At 43.3% G+C, this 12,880-nt stretch overlaps 1 protein-coding gene across 1 annotated transcript in view; it reads right to left on the bottom strand.

Annotated features, from left to right (window-relative positions):
- LOC144690429 (chromodomain-helicase-DNA-binding protein 5-like) overlaps window positions 1-12,880 on the bottom strand; it is a 93,783-nt gene that overhangs the window by 60,779 nt on the left and 20,124 nt on the right. The window contains exons 3-4 of the mRNA XM_078557930.1: window positions 5,651-5,769; window positions 170-420 (exon numbers count right to left, since the gene is read on the bottom strand). Coding sequence (XP_078414056.1) covers window positions 170-420; window positions 5,651-5,769 — 370 coding nt within the window. The remainder of the gene's footprint in view (window positions 1-169; window positions 421-5,650; window positions 5,770-12,880) is intronic.

Genomic DNA, 12,880 nt, shown 5'->3' with positions numbered 1-12,880 from the left:
CTATGGCTATGGTGCTATGGACGACTGCAGTGCGGACAAGCGCCCAGATCAGGAAGCTGTCCTGGTCTGTTTGTGCTCTGATCCACACAGTGTGGGACATCGACAGCTGATCCACTGGGGTTTCCTCGTCGCCCCACTTACAGCTCCCCGATTTGAAAGCAGCCTTTACCTTTCCCTTCTTTGGTCTTGGCTTTCCTTACAGGGGCGGGGGGCTGGACCGGGGGCGGCAGCGGGATTGGTACCGGTGGAGCCACGATCACCTGTTCCACCGCGGCTGCCACTGCGGCTGCTGCCGCCTCTGCCGCAGCCACCGAGGTCCCTTTGAAAGGGTTATTGGCGCTGAACTCCCGCCATTTGGCACCGAGCACCGTCATCATTTTGGACATGGGGATTTTCGGATTCTTCTTGGCAATGAGCGGCCTGATGGGAAATAGAAAACAGGAGACTGATCAGACTATTCCATGAGATGTACTCAGCGGTACAAAAAGTCGGTGATAACTGAGTACTGATTGACAAATTCAATTTGAACTTATTGAAGGATCATTAACATAACAAAATGCCCCAAGGTGCTTCACAGGAGCATTATCAGGCAAATTCTGATCCTCGGCCATGTAAAGTGGTGTTAGGGCAGGTAATAGAAAGTTTACATAAAATTACATGGAATTTACAGCACAGAAACAGGCCATTCAGCCCAACTGGTTCATGCCAGTGTTGATGCTCCACACAAGCCTCCTCCTGTCCTCCTTCATCTAACCCCATTAACATATCCTTCTATTCCTTTCTCCCTCATGTGCTTATCTAACTTTTCCTTCAATGCATCAATCCTAGTGATTACAATTACTCCTTGTGGGTTCCACATTCTCACCATGATATTGTGGTGATAAAGTGACAATGTAGGAAAACGCGAAGTTGTTCACTTTGGCAGGAAGAATAAAAGAAGCAGTGTATTACTTAAACAGAGAACAGCTGCAGAGTTCAGAGCCGCAGAGGGTTCTGGGTGTTCTAGTGCATGAGTCACAAAAAGTTAGTATGCAGATACAGCAAGTAATTAAGGCAGCTCATGGAATGCTAACCTTTATTACGAGAGGAATTGAACATATAAGTAATTATGTTATGCTTCAATTATACATGGCATTGGCAAGACCACATCTTGAATACTGTGGGCAGTTTTGGTCTCTTTATTTAAGGAAGGATGTAAATGCATTGGGAGTCAGTTCAGAGGAGGTTGACCAGATTGATACCCGAAATGAGCGGGTTGCCTTATGAGGAAAGGTTGAACAGACTGGGGTTGTTTCCAGTGGAGTTTAGAAGAGTGAGGGGTGATTTGATTGAAGTATACAAGATCCTGAACGGTATTGACAAGGTGGGTGTGGAAAGGATGTTTTCTCTTGTGGGTGAGTCTAGAACTAAAATTAGGGGTCACCCTTATAGGACAGAGATGAGGAGAAATTATTTCTCTCAGAGAGTTGTGCGACTTTGGAATTCTCTGCCTCAGAAGGCGGTGGGGGCGGAGTCATTGAGTATTTTTAAGGCGGAGGTAGATAGATTCTTGTTAGGCAAGGGAACCAAAGGTTATCGGGTAATAAAATCAGAAAATGCTGGAAAAACTCAACAGGTTTGACAGCATCTGTGGAGAGAGAAACAGAGTTAATGTTTCAAGTCCGTATGATTTCTTCAGAACTAAAGGGAAGTAGAAACGTGATGGAATTTATACTGTTTAAGGGGGAGGTGGAGCAGGTGAAGCTGGATAGAAGGTCAGCGCTAGGTGGGGACTAAGAAGAGATTGACAAAGATGTCATGAACACACAAGATAAGACGACTAAAAATGGTGCTGTTAGTGGCATAAAGGTAAGAAAGCAGAATGTGCTAATGGCAGAACAAGGGTCAGCACTCTGTGAAAGAACAACATGGAACAAGTAACAGATGGCCCTTTCGGGGTCAGGTGGGCATGGTGGTTGGGAAAAAAGGATCAAAAGGGGGGATAAAAAGAGAGAAAATAATGAATAAATTAATAAAAATGAAAGTAAATTTAAAATTTTTTTAAAGGATTAAAAAGGGGGAGTATTTGAGTATATGGGATGATAGAGGAGAGAGTTCATGGTCTGAAGTTGTTGAACTCAATGTTAAGTCTGGAAGGCTGCCTAATCGGAAGATGAGGTGCTGTTCCTCCAGTTTGCGTTGGGCTTCACTAGAACATTGCAGCAGGCCAAGGACGGACATGTAGGCACGAGAGCAGGGTGGTGTGTTGAAATGTTGAAAGCGACAGGGAGGTCTGGGTCATGCTTGCAGAAAGGCAATCTCCCTTTGTCTTGTGTCCATGACATCTTTGTCAATCTCCCCTTAGCCCCCACCTATCACTGACCTTCTATCCTGCTTTACTCCCCCTTAAACAGTATAAATTCCATCACATTTCTACTTTTCTTCAGCTCTGAAGAGGAGTCGTGTGGACTCAAAACGTTAACTCTGTTTCTCTCTCCACAGATGCTGCCAGACCTGCTGGGTTTTTCCAGCATTTACTGTTTTTATTTCAGATTTCCGGTATCCACAGCATTTTACTTTTATTAAAGGTTATCAGGGGTAGATGGGAGTGTGCAATTCAAAACACAAACAGATCAGCCATGGTCTTATTGAATGGTGGAGCAGGCTCAAGGGGCCGAATGGCCTACTTCTGCTCCTATTTCTTATGTTCATATGTGGTAATATCACTGGACTAGTAATCCAGAGGCCCAGGGCAATGGTCCGAGTACACAGGTTAAAATCCCACCACGGCAGCTGGTGGAATTTAAACTCAATTAATTAATAAACTCAATTAATTAATCAATCTCAAACTGAAAGCTAGTCTCAGTAACGGTGACCGTGAAACTATCATCGATTGTCATAAAAACCCCCCTTAGGGAAGGAAATCTGCCATCTTTACCTAGTCTGGCCTACATGCGACTCCAGACCATAACAACTGCCCTCTGAAATGTCCTAGCAAGCCACTCAGTTGTACCAAAACACTACAGAAGAGTCGCAGCAGATGGACTGCTGCAGTTTCAAGGTGGTGGCTCATCACCACCTTCTCACGGGCAGTTAGGGATGGGCAACAAATACTGGCCTTGCCTGCGACGCCCACATCCCATGAAATAATAAAAAAAACACTCTGGGTAAACAAAATTCTCCTAAATTCTCAAGCTTGGTCAAAGAGTCAAGTGTTAAGGAGCAACTTAAAAGAGGAATGAGGTAGAGAGGCAAGGAGGACGGAGAGGCGAGAAGGAATCCCAGAGCTTAGGGCCTAGGCAGCTGAAGGCATGGCCACCAATTAAAATCAGGGATGCGCAAGAGGCCAGAATTGGAAGAATGCAGAGCTCTCAGAGGATTGTAGAGCTGCAGTGAGTTAGAGAGATAAGGAGAGGGGAGGCCATGGAGGGATTTGAATTCTAAAATTGAGCTATTGGTGGACCAGGAGCCAGTGTAGGTCAGTAAGCACAGGGGTGATGGGTACATGTGACTTTGTGAGAGTTAAGATATGGGCAGAAGCGTTTTGGATGAGCTCAAGTTAATGGAGAGTGGAAGGGTGCTGCCAGGAGACCGTTGGAACAGTTTGAAGGGTTTCAGTGGGAAGACATTTTACCCGCTCAAAATTCCTCTATGCCTGAAGATGCTGCCCACTTGCTGGGGTTTTAAATTCACAGGCAACATGCAGCACCTCACAACAAAATGCTTATAATCTCCTGCCATAAACCCAGGAGTTAGAAGGCTATTTGACCAAGGGGATTATTATGTACAGGCCCAAACCTTGTTCATTCAAAGTCCACTTCTAGTGAGCTGGGGTGGGGGTAGCAGAGACATTGATGGGATAGAAATCGGGGAGAAGAATCCTTGCTGATTCACCCTACCCTTCCATAACCAAGCAATGTCAAGTCTACAGCCCTCCTCCTGTCACCCCAGCAGTGCAGAGCAACAGAAAGAAGCCATTCAGGCCCTGGAGCCTGAGCCATCAGTCCATTAGATCATGGCTGATCTGCTCCTTAAATCCAATTTCACTGCCTTTGCTCATAGCGCTTGATACCCTCTTATCCAACAAAAAACAATCAATCTCATCTCGATAGCTCAAACTGATCCCCAACATTCACAGCCTTCTGAGAGGACAGAGTTTAGACCCCAGTTCAGTCATAGCTCCCCCAACTAGGAACTCTAAATTTTGGTATTTACTGTGAAATCTGTTACATCGGTATAACAAGTTGCATTTCTATCCTGGCTTTAAAAGTGTCCCAAGACACTTCATAGGAGATGGAAGGATAAACAGGCACAAAGACAAACAAGGACATATTGGGAGGCATGTCTCAAAGCTTGGATATAGAGATGAAGGTTTTAAAAGAGGACAGTGGAACGGAACAACCAAGGGGTTTAGAATGGGATGATACAACTGAGAAGGCTGCCATTCGGCCTATTATGCCTTTGCTGCCTCTTTGGAACAGCTATCCCAATTAGCCTCCAAGCCATGAAAAATTTTCCCCTTCAAGTATTTATCTAAGTCTCTTTGAAACTAACTATTGAATTTGCCACCACCTCGTTTGCAGCTAGCGTGTTCTAGATAATGAGAACTCGCTACACGAAAAAAATCTTTCCTCGTGTCACTAAGTACCTTGCCAAATACTTGTAAATTTGTCAATTTGCCAATTGTCTTAAAGAGGTAATGCCAGAGACTGGAGCCTAGATCACTGAAGGCATGGCTGCATATGATAGAACAAAGGATGGACAAAGGTGCAACAACTCAAACAAGCAGAACAGACAAACACTCTTTCCACAAGCAAAAGGATTGGTAACCAGAAGAGACACATGGGCAAAAGAACCAGAGGCAACATGAGGATTTTTTTTAAACACTGGGATGTACTGCCTGAAAGAGTGGCTGAAACAGATTCAATGGTAACAATCAGAAGAGAACTAGATAAAAACTAGAAGGAAAAAAGTTAAAGGTCTATCTGGAAAGAGCCAGCACAGGGACTGTGGACCAAATGGTTTCCTTCTGTGCTGTATCGTTCTATGATTCTAAGAGAAATTGTACTATTGGATAGGTCACATCTCCACTTTCCACACACAAGACAACACATGAAGGAAAATCAATGCACTGTAATTCAGTGTTTACATTTAGAATTGGTGTTGGATCTGCTGCTGCCAGCAAGACATTAGCCAACGTCTAAGCCCAAAGCACACCAGACATTCCAATTGAGAAACTTTTGAAGAGAATGCAATATCTGCAAATTGGACACTATCAATATAGTGAATGGTTAAGTCCTGCTAGTAATCATCATTAACACATTTAGTGAACACTTCACTGTGTCACAATGCACGCCACATGGGACCAAACCTATTTTGACTCCATGAGTCTAATACTGCAAATTGAACTTGGGAATGTAAACAGATCTCAAGATTCGGAAACCAGCATTGAACAGTATTTGGCATTTCTTTTAATATGATATAAAGCTTTTCTCTGCCCTGCTCAGAATGGCACTAATCTGCATGGAAAACACAAGCAAACCAACAGAGTAATTTAGTATAACAGAACAGAAAAAGCAAGCCGAAATAAAAATAATCTTTAAAAAAGGGAGACAGCAAAGTTGTTTTTTTTTAAAAAGTGTTCTTGAACAATTATTCCATCAACATGTACCTCAGGAACTGGCTGAAGGTTTTGTAGTTGGTCAAAGTGTGATAATCCTCCTCTGTGAACTCGTAATCCACATCCTCCAAACCCCAGTCATCCATTAAGTATGTGGAGGACTTCTGTTCCTGAAGAATATGGATAAAAGAGTAAAACAGATTGTGACCAAGGGAATTGAACAACTCTTGAATATTCATTCCCCAAGACCCCAGAACTAAGAAACTCCCCATTCCTCCTCCAATTTTAAGACTTTTAAAAGCCTTAGGGGTTAGCTAGGATCAACACATCTTTCAATAGGTACTTTACAATCTTCCAAACTTAACATTGTGTTAAACAATTTCAGACCCTAGCCACTTCTCCCATTTTCTCAGAAAGCAACTGGTAATGGTTCTGCTGCTGCAATTTACAGTTGCTTTGAACCCAGCTTTTGTTTCTTTGCCTGTCTCATTATCAACTCCTTTTGAAATACACCATCATCTATTTTGAGATTAATCACTCCTGCCTTCCACCCTATCACAGATCTACTGCAATGTTCCAGTGAAGCTCAACGCAAACTGGAGGAACAGCACCTCATCTTCCGATTAGGCACTTTGCAGCCTTCCAGACTTAACATTGAGCTCAACAATTTCAGACCATGAACTCTCTCCTCTATTCTCATCCTTTTTTGATCCTCTTTTTTCAAATATTTATTTTTTAATTTTACGTATCTTATGTATAATTTTTTCCCACCTATTTTTAAAATTTATTTCAATTTTTATTCATTGTTTCATCCCCGCCTTTTAGCCTATTTCGATCTTTTTTCTCACACCTTCCCCACCCACCCCCCCACCCCCATCTGTCACTTACTCATTCTGCTTTCTACTCTTAATGTCACCATTAGCACCTCCTTTAGCCAGTATCACCACCATCAACACCCCTTCCAACCTTTGTCTATGACATCTTTGGCAATCTCTCCTTTGCCTCCACCTATCACTGGCCCTCTATTCAGCTTCACCTGTCCCACCCCCCCTTTAAACAGTATATATTTCACCACGTTTTTACTTCTCTTTAGTTCTGATGAAGAGTCATACGGACTTGAAGCGTTAACTCTGTCTTTCTCTCCACAGATGCTATCAGACCTGCTGGGTTTTTCCAGCATTTTTGTGTTTGTTTCAGATTTCCAGCATCCACAGTGTTTTGCCTCTGTCACAGATTTCCCCTTTTGGTCTCCCCCTCCCCCAGCTCCATACTCTAACTTTTTCCAGTTCTGACGAAAAGTCAACAACCTTAAACGTTAACTCTGCTCCTCTCTCAGTAGATGTGGTCTGACCTGCCTGGTATTTTCCAGCATCGTCTGCTTTCATTCTCCCCTTTCCAACCCTTGGTGGCATTTGTCACTAAAAACAAAGACTGCACAGCTTCACTGAAATAAAAACGAAAAATGCTGGGAAAAACTCAGCAGGTCTGGCAGCATCTGTGGAGAGAGAAACAGAGTTAACGTTTCAAGTCCGCAAGACTCTTCTTCAGACTCTTCTTTCCTGAAGACCCAAGACCCACAGAGTTCCTCCAACATCAGTGTCACAAGACGTCATGACCAGCCTTGCATTTTCCTGACAATTTTCTCTCTTCTACTCAGGGTGCAAATTGGCAGGCATTCTTTAGCACTGACCAAATGTTCAGTCTTCACTCCAATGATGACAAAAAGTAACAGGCAGATAGGAACCTGGGGACACCAGAGCCCAGCCCAATTCTGTTCTTACCCAAAACCCACATACATGTACTTTCAAAAAAAGGTTGTTCAATAGAAATCCATCAATGAAAAGAAAGATTTGAATTTATATAGCACTTTTCACAACCTCAGGGAGTCCAAATGTGCTTTACAGCCAATGAAGTACTTGTGATGTGTGATCACTGTCATAACATAAGAACATAAGTCATGGGAGCTGCAGTAGGTCATTCAACGACACTGTGGCCGTTCTTCCACCTCAATGCCACCTTCCTGTACTATCCCCATAATTCCTTAATTCCCTTAGTACAGAAAATCTATCTTTCTGTCTTGAATATACTCAACAACGGAGCATGCACACCTCTCTGGGATAGAGAATCCCAAAGATTCACAACCCTCTGAGTGAAGAAATTTCTCCACACCTCCGTCCAAAATGGCTGACCCCTTACTTTGAGACCGTAACCCATGTTCTAGATTCTCCAGCCAGGAAAACATTTTCTCAGAATCTACTGGTCAAGCCCTTAAGAATTTTGTATTTTTCAATTAGATCACCTCTCACTTTCCTAAACTCCAGGGAATATAGGCCTGGTCCACTCAATCTTTCTTCATAAGACAATTCTCTCATTCTAGGAACTAGTCCAGTGAACCTTTGTTGTAGTCCCTCTAGAGCAAGTACGTCCTTCCTTAGGCAAGGAGGCCTCACCAATACTCTGTATAATTGTAAGCTTTACTCATATACTCCAATCCATTTGTAACAAAAACTAACGTGCCATTTGCAACATAAATTTAACAAAGATTTTAAAACGATCATCTTGGTTTTCAAGTTCCTCCATGGCCTCGCCCGTCCCCATCTCACAACCGTCCAAGATACCTGCACTCGATCAATCCTGGGCTGTTGAGAAAGTCGATTTTAATCATTGGTGCCCATGCCTTCAGCTGCCTAGGCCCTAAAGCTTTGGAATTTCCTCCCTTAGCCACTCCACCTCCCTCCTCTTACAAGACCCTCCTTAAAATTTCTTTCTTTGACCAAGCTATTGGCCACCAATCCTCATGTCTCGTGTGGCTCAATGTCAAATTTTGTTTGATAACACTCCTGTGAAGTGGCTTAGGGCATTTTAATATGTTAAAGGTGTCATAAATACAAGTTGTTGTTGTAGAAAATACAACAGACAATTTGCGCACAGCAAGGCCCCGCAAACAGCACTGTGATAATGACCAGATAATTTGCTTTCAGTGATGTTGGATAAATATTGAGCCAGGACATCAGGAACTACAGGCAGGAATTCTGACTGAAATTCCACACTGCCACCAAACCCCGCCCCCCCCCCAACCCCAAACCACTCAGTAACCCTGGGGTACTGAGGCCAAATTTAGATTCTCAAGCACTGCCCTGGATTTCAAGGCAGAAAGCATCCCATAGCAAGTTAAACGTGGAAATACCCAAAATTATACCATGCGGCAAATTTTGCAAGTTTGATTGTGCTCCCAAAAACAGTCACAATCACATTGAGCATAAGTCATACAGTTTCCCTCAAAGTCCTTGGCTCTTGATGTCAAACCAAACACAATCAGGCAACACCACTTCCTCCAAGGGCCCAATCTTAAAGAACTAGTAATAGAGATGGGGCCAGCTTAAATGGGCCATGAAGCATAACACTGAGATAAAAGCAAAATACTGTGGATGCTGGAAATCTGAAACAAAAACAGAAAATGCTGGAAAAGCAAGCCCAACAGCATCTGTGGAGAAAAAGACAGAGTTAACGTTTTGAGTCCACATGATTCTTCTTCAGAGCTAAAGAGGAGTAAAAATGTGATGGAATTTATACTGTTTAAGGAGGGGTGGAGCAGGTGAAGCTGAATAGAAGGCCAACAATAGGCGGAGACAAAGGAGAGATTGGCAAATATGTCATGAACAGAAGGACAAAGGAGTGTTAAGCATAACACTGAGTTGCTTCAGAATCAATAAACAAAAAAGGCAAATTGCCCTTTTAGGCACCACTTGATACAGGGAGGAAATCTATACTCCCATCAAACTAAAATCTCAACTTAAGCAACAAAGCCCAACCAAAGCAATGGGAACCTTCCCAGTCTAAATGACAATGTTGTTATCAATGTCTGAAAGATTCTCTATAACCTTGAAGTGCCCAATGGTGCCAGGAGGCATCAAGCACACCAGCAGGTATGGCATGTGTCCTCTCCAGGATCAGCTGAGCAGGGAGAGCAGCAAGGGTCAAAGGGCAGGCAAATGAGTCTCGGCCATTACCAGGTTTCATCGAGCATGTTACGTCACAAATCAGGAACCCGAGGTATAGAGGGGTCTGAATGGATCTTCCTGCTGTGCCACTGGAGGAACAGAAGTCACGTGACCTCACTAAACTCAAACGTTGCTGGCCATCTCATTTCAATCTCAACCATCCAGGGCTTGATGGCCACAGGAGGAGAGTTCACAACGCAGCCAAACAGGTTGATTGTCAACCTGTAAATCCTTCCGATACACCTACAGCAGTTGGAATGAGCGGGAGAATCGCCTGGGCAGCCCAAGCCACGTGGTAGCTGCAGCTCAAGAGCCTCCCCACGTTAAAAGATTTCATGCACAGGTTCCTGCCATGAGCCCTACTCCTCACTTCAAGGGGCTACCAACCAATTCAAAATTTACATTTAAACATCAACTGTCTAATCGGATTTTAATTTCTTGTAGTCTTATGCCATCACTGAAATAATTTCCCACCCAGATCTCCTGAGGGATGTCACTGGATGCCTTTTACAAACAACAACCTGCATTTATATACCACCTTTAACATAGTAAAGCAATCCAAGGCATTTCAAAGGGGTACTATCAAACAAAATCTGACACCAAACCACGTAAGGAGATATTTGGACAGTTGACCAAAGCTTGGTCTTCCAGGAGGAGAGGAATTTAGAGAGGCGGAGAAGTTTAACAAGGTAATTCCAGTGCTTAGGCCCTATGCAGTTAATGGCAGGCCATCAGCAGTGGTGTGATTAAAGTCAAGGATGTGCAATGGTTGCAAGAGATTTGAGGAATCCAGAGATCTTAGAGCATTATAAGGATGGAGGTTACAGACTAGGGAGCTGGTGAGAGGAAAAGGCCCTAACACCTGTGAAACATTTAATGAGACTGTTCTCAGTCAGATCTACTACAAATATCCTCAGCTTCACTGGGCTGGTGTTCAAAGGAAAGATGGGATCAAGCTTCTGGCTGCAGTTGGCCAACACTCAACGGTCCAGTCTTGGATGTGAAGAATAGGCATTTGGTTGACATGTCAGGACATTGCTCATGGGGCCTGCCCCATGGCAACAGTCAGCGCCTTCAGGTGAGGCAATAATTAAGCCCTCCTATGGTAAGGTCAGGGATAAACAACAACTTTGACAACCAACTAATTTGTTCCTGAAAATCAAATATTGCACAAATGGTAAAATTTACCACAAACGATTCTGCAAGACACATGTCTCCAAAAAGAAAAAATAACTCCTGTCTGATTTCAGACACTGGACGCAGCCTGAGCTAAATTAGAGATAAGAATGGAAATGCTTCTGGCTTAAGTATCAAGAGAAAGGAGTCCCCTCTCTGAGTTCCTCTGCTGTTCAACTAGCAAATGTCACAGAAATCATATGTCTTTCTGAAAACCCCAGGTTAACCTGAAACCAATGTGGAATTAATGAGTAATAAACATTAACTCTGTTTCTCTCTCCACAGATGCTGCCAGACTGGCTGAATTTTAACAGCCTTTTCTGTTTTTATTATGGAAGCAATGAGATTGTTGTGTTTCTCCAATCAGTGTCCTTCTTTTAATCCACCAAACAGTGAAAGATGCAGAAATATCCCAATGCAGAACACAGCCCAGGCCCCCAGTTAAATAAAACATCACAAAACTAGGCCAATTTCCAACTGCTACAAAATGGCACAATCAGCAGTTGAAGATCGGGGGAAATCACTAATATTGTCCTCATGCCAACTTGTGATTCTGAGGCAGACCTTGATCTAGGCTACATCAGCCATAGCTAAGTGGGCAACACTCCAATCTATGTCACAAGGTTGTGAGTTCAAGCCCCAATCTCGAGACTTGAGCACTTAATCTCGGTGGCTACCAGCCACCCACCCCTGCGCGATTCTGAGGGAATGCTCTTCTGTCAGAGGTGACGTCTTTCAAATGGGACATTAACCTCAGGTCCCATCAGCCCTCTCAAGTGAACTCCTAATGCACTATTCCGGAGAAGAGCAAGGGAGTTGTCTCCAGAGTCCTGGCCAATATTTATCCCGCAGTCAATATCACTAAATTATCTGGTCATTTATCCCACTGCTGTTTGTGAGAACTTAAGTGCAAATTCCTACATTATAACAGTGACTGTACTTCAAAAGTACTTTCTTAGTTATAAAGCGCTTTGAGACATCCTGAGGTGATGAAAGACATTATAAGAGTGCAAGGCTTTCTTTTCTTCCAAGCCTAGACAGTGGCTAATTGGCAAACAACTCGGGAAGAACACCACAGCTAAGCTTAAGATAAAAGCAAAATGCTGCAGATGCTGGAAATCTGAAACAAAAATAAAAATAGCTGGAAAAACTCAGCAGGTCTGACAGCATCTGCGGAGATAAATACAGTTAACGTTTCGAGCCCGTATGACTCTTCAGCAGAACTGAGGTTCTGATGAAGAGTCATACGGACTCGAAACGTTAACTGTATTCCTCTCCGCGGATGCTGTCAGGCCTGCTGAGTTTTTCCGGCTATTTTTATTTTTGTTGCAGCTAAGCTTAAACTTGTTCTCAGCCAAAGACCACTCTCCCACCTCTCTTTGGCAGAGGCCAGCTGCTTCTTAAAAAATCAGAATTGCCGCAGCTTCTGTAACAATAACATGGTCACACTTGCATTACCATCCCATCACTTTCAAGATTTTACCCTGGACCATGTTAGCTTATAACTACACCCTTAATAAATAAAAGTTATAACATGGAAACAGACCATTCAGCCCAAACAGTCTTTACTGACTTTTACCCTCCAAACAAACAAATAGGTAAACTGTCCTGTTTCCAGACCCCTTCACCCCTCCACCATCCAATCTGATCTCAAATATTGACATTGTGGATGAGGCAGAACGGGAGTAAATTCCTCAGCCTTACAATTGTGTTTGAGGGAGTTTTGCCCACACTCTAAACTAATTCTTTTTTCTCTTTACACTTTCCTGGGATGTGAGCATCACTGACAAGGCCAGCGTTTGTTGCCTATACCAAAATGCCCTTGAACTGAGTGGTTAGCTAGGCAATTTCAGAGGGCAGTCAAGAGTCAACCACATTGCTGTGGGTCTGGAGTCACATATAGGCCAGACCAGGTAAGGACGACAGATTTCCTTCCCTAAAGGACATTAGTGAACCATATAGGTTCTTATAACAATCAATGATAGTGTTAGTAACGGTGATGATGAAACTAACTTTATATTCCAGATTTATTAGCTAAATTCAAATTCCACCAGCTGCCATGGTGGGATTAGAACCCGTGTCTCCAGAGCATTAGCCTGGGTCT

The sequence above is a fragment of the Cetorhinus maximus genome, chromosome 15, assembly GCF_964194155.1.
Source record: "Cetorhinus maximus chromosome 15, sCetMax3.hap1.1, whole genome shotgun sequence".
Lineage (NCBI taxonomy): Eukaryota > Metazoa > Chordata > Chondrichthyes > Lamniformes > Cetorhinidae > Cetorhinus > Cetorhinus maximus.
This window is presented reverse-complemented; position numbering and strand designations above follow the sequence as displayed.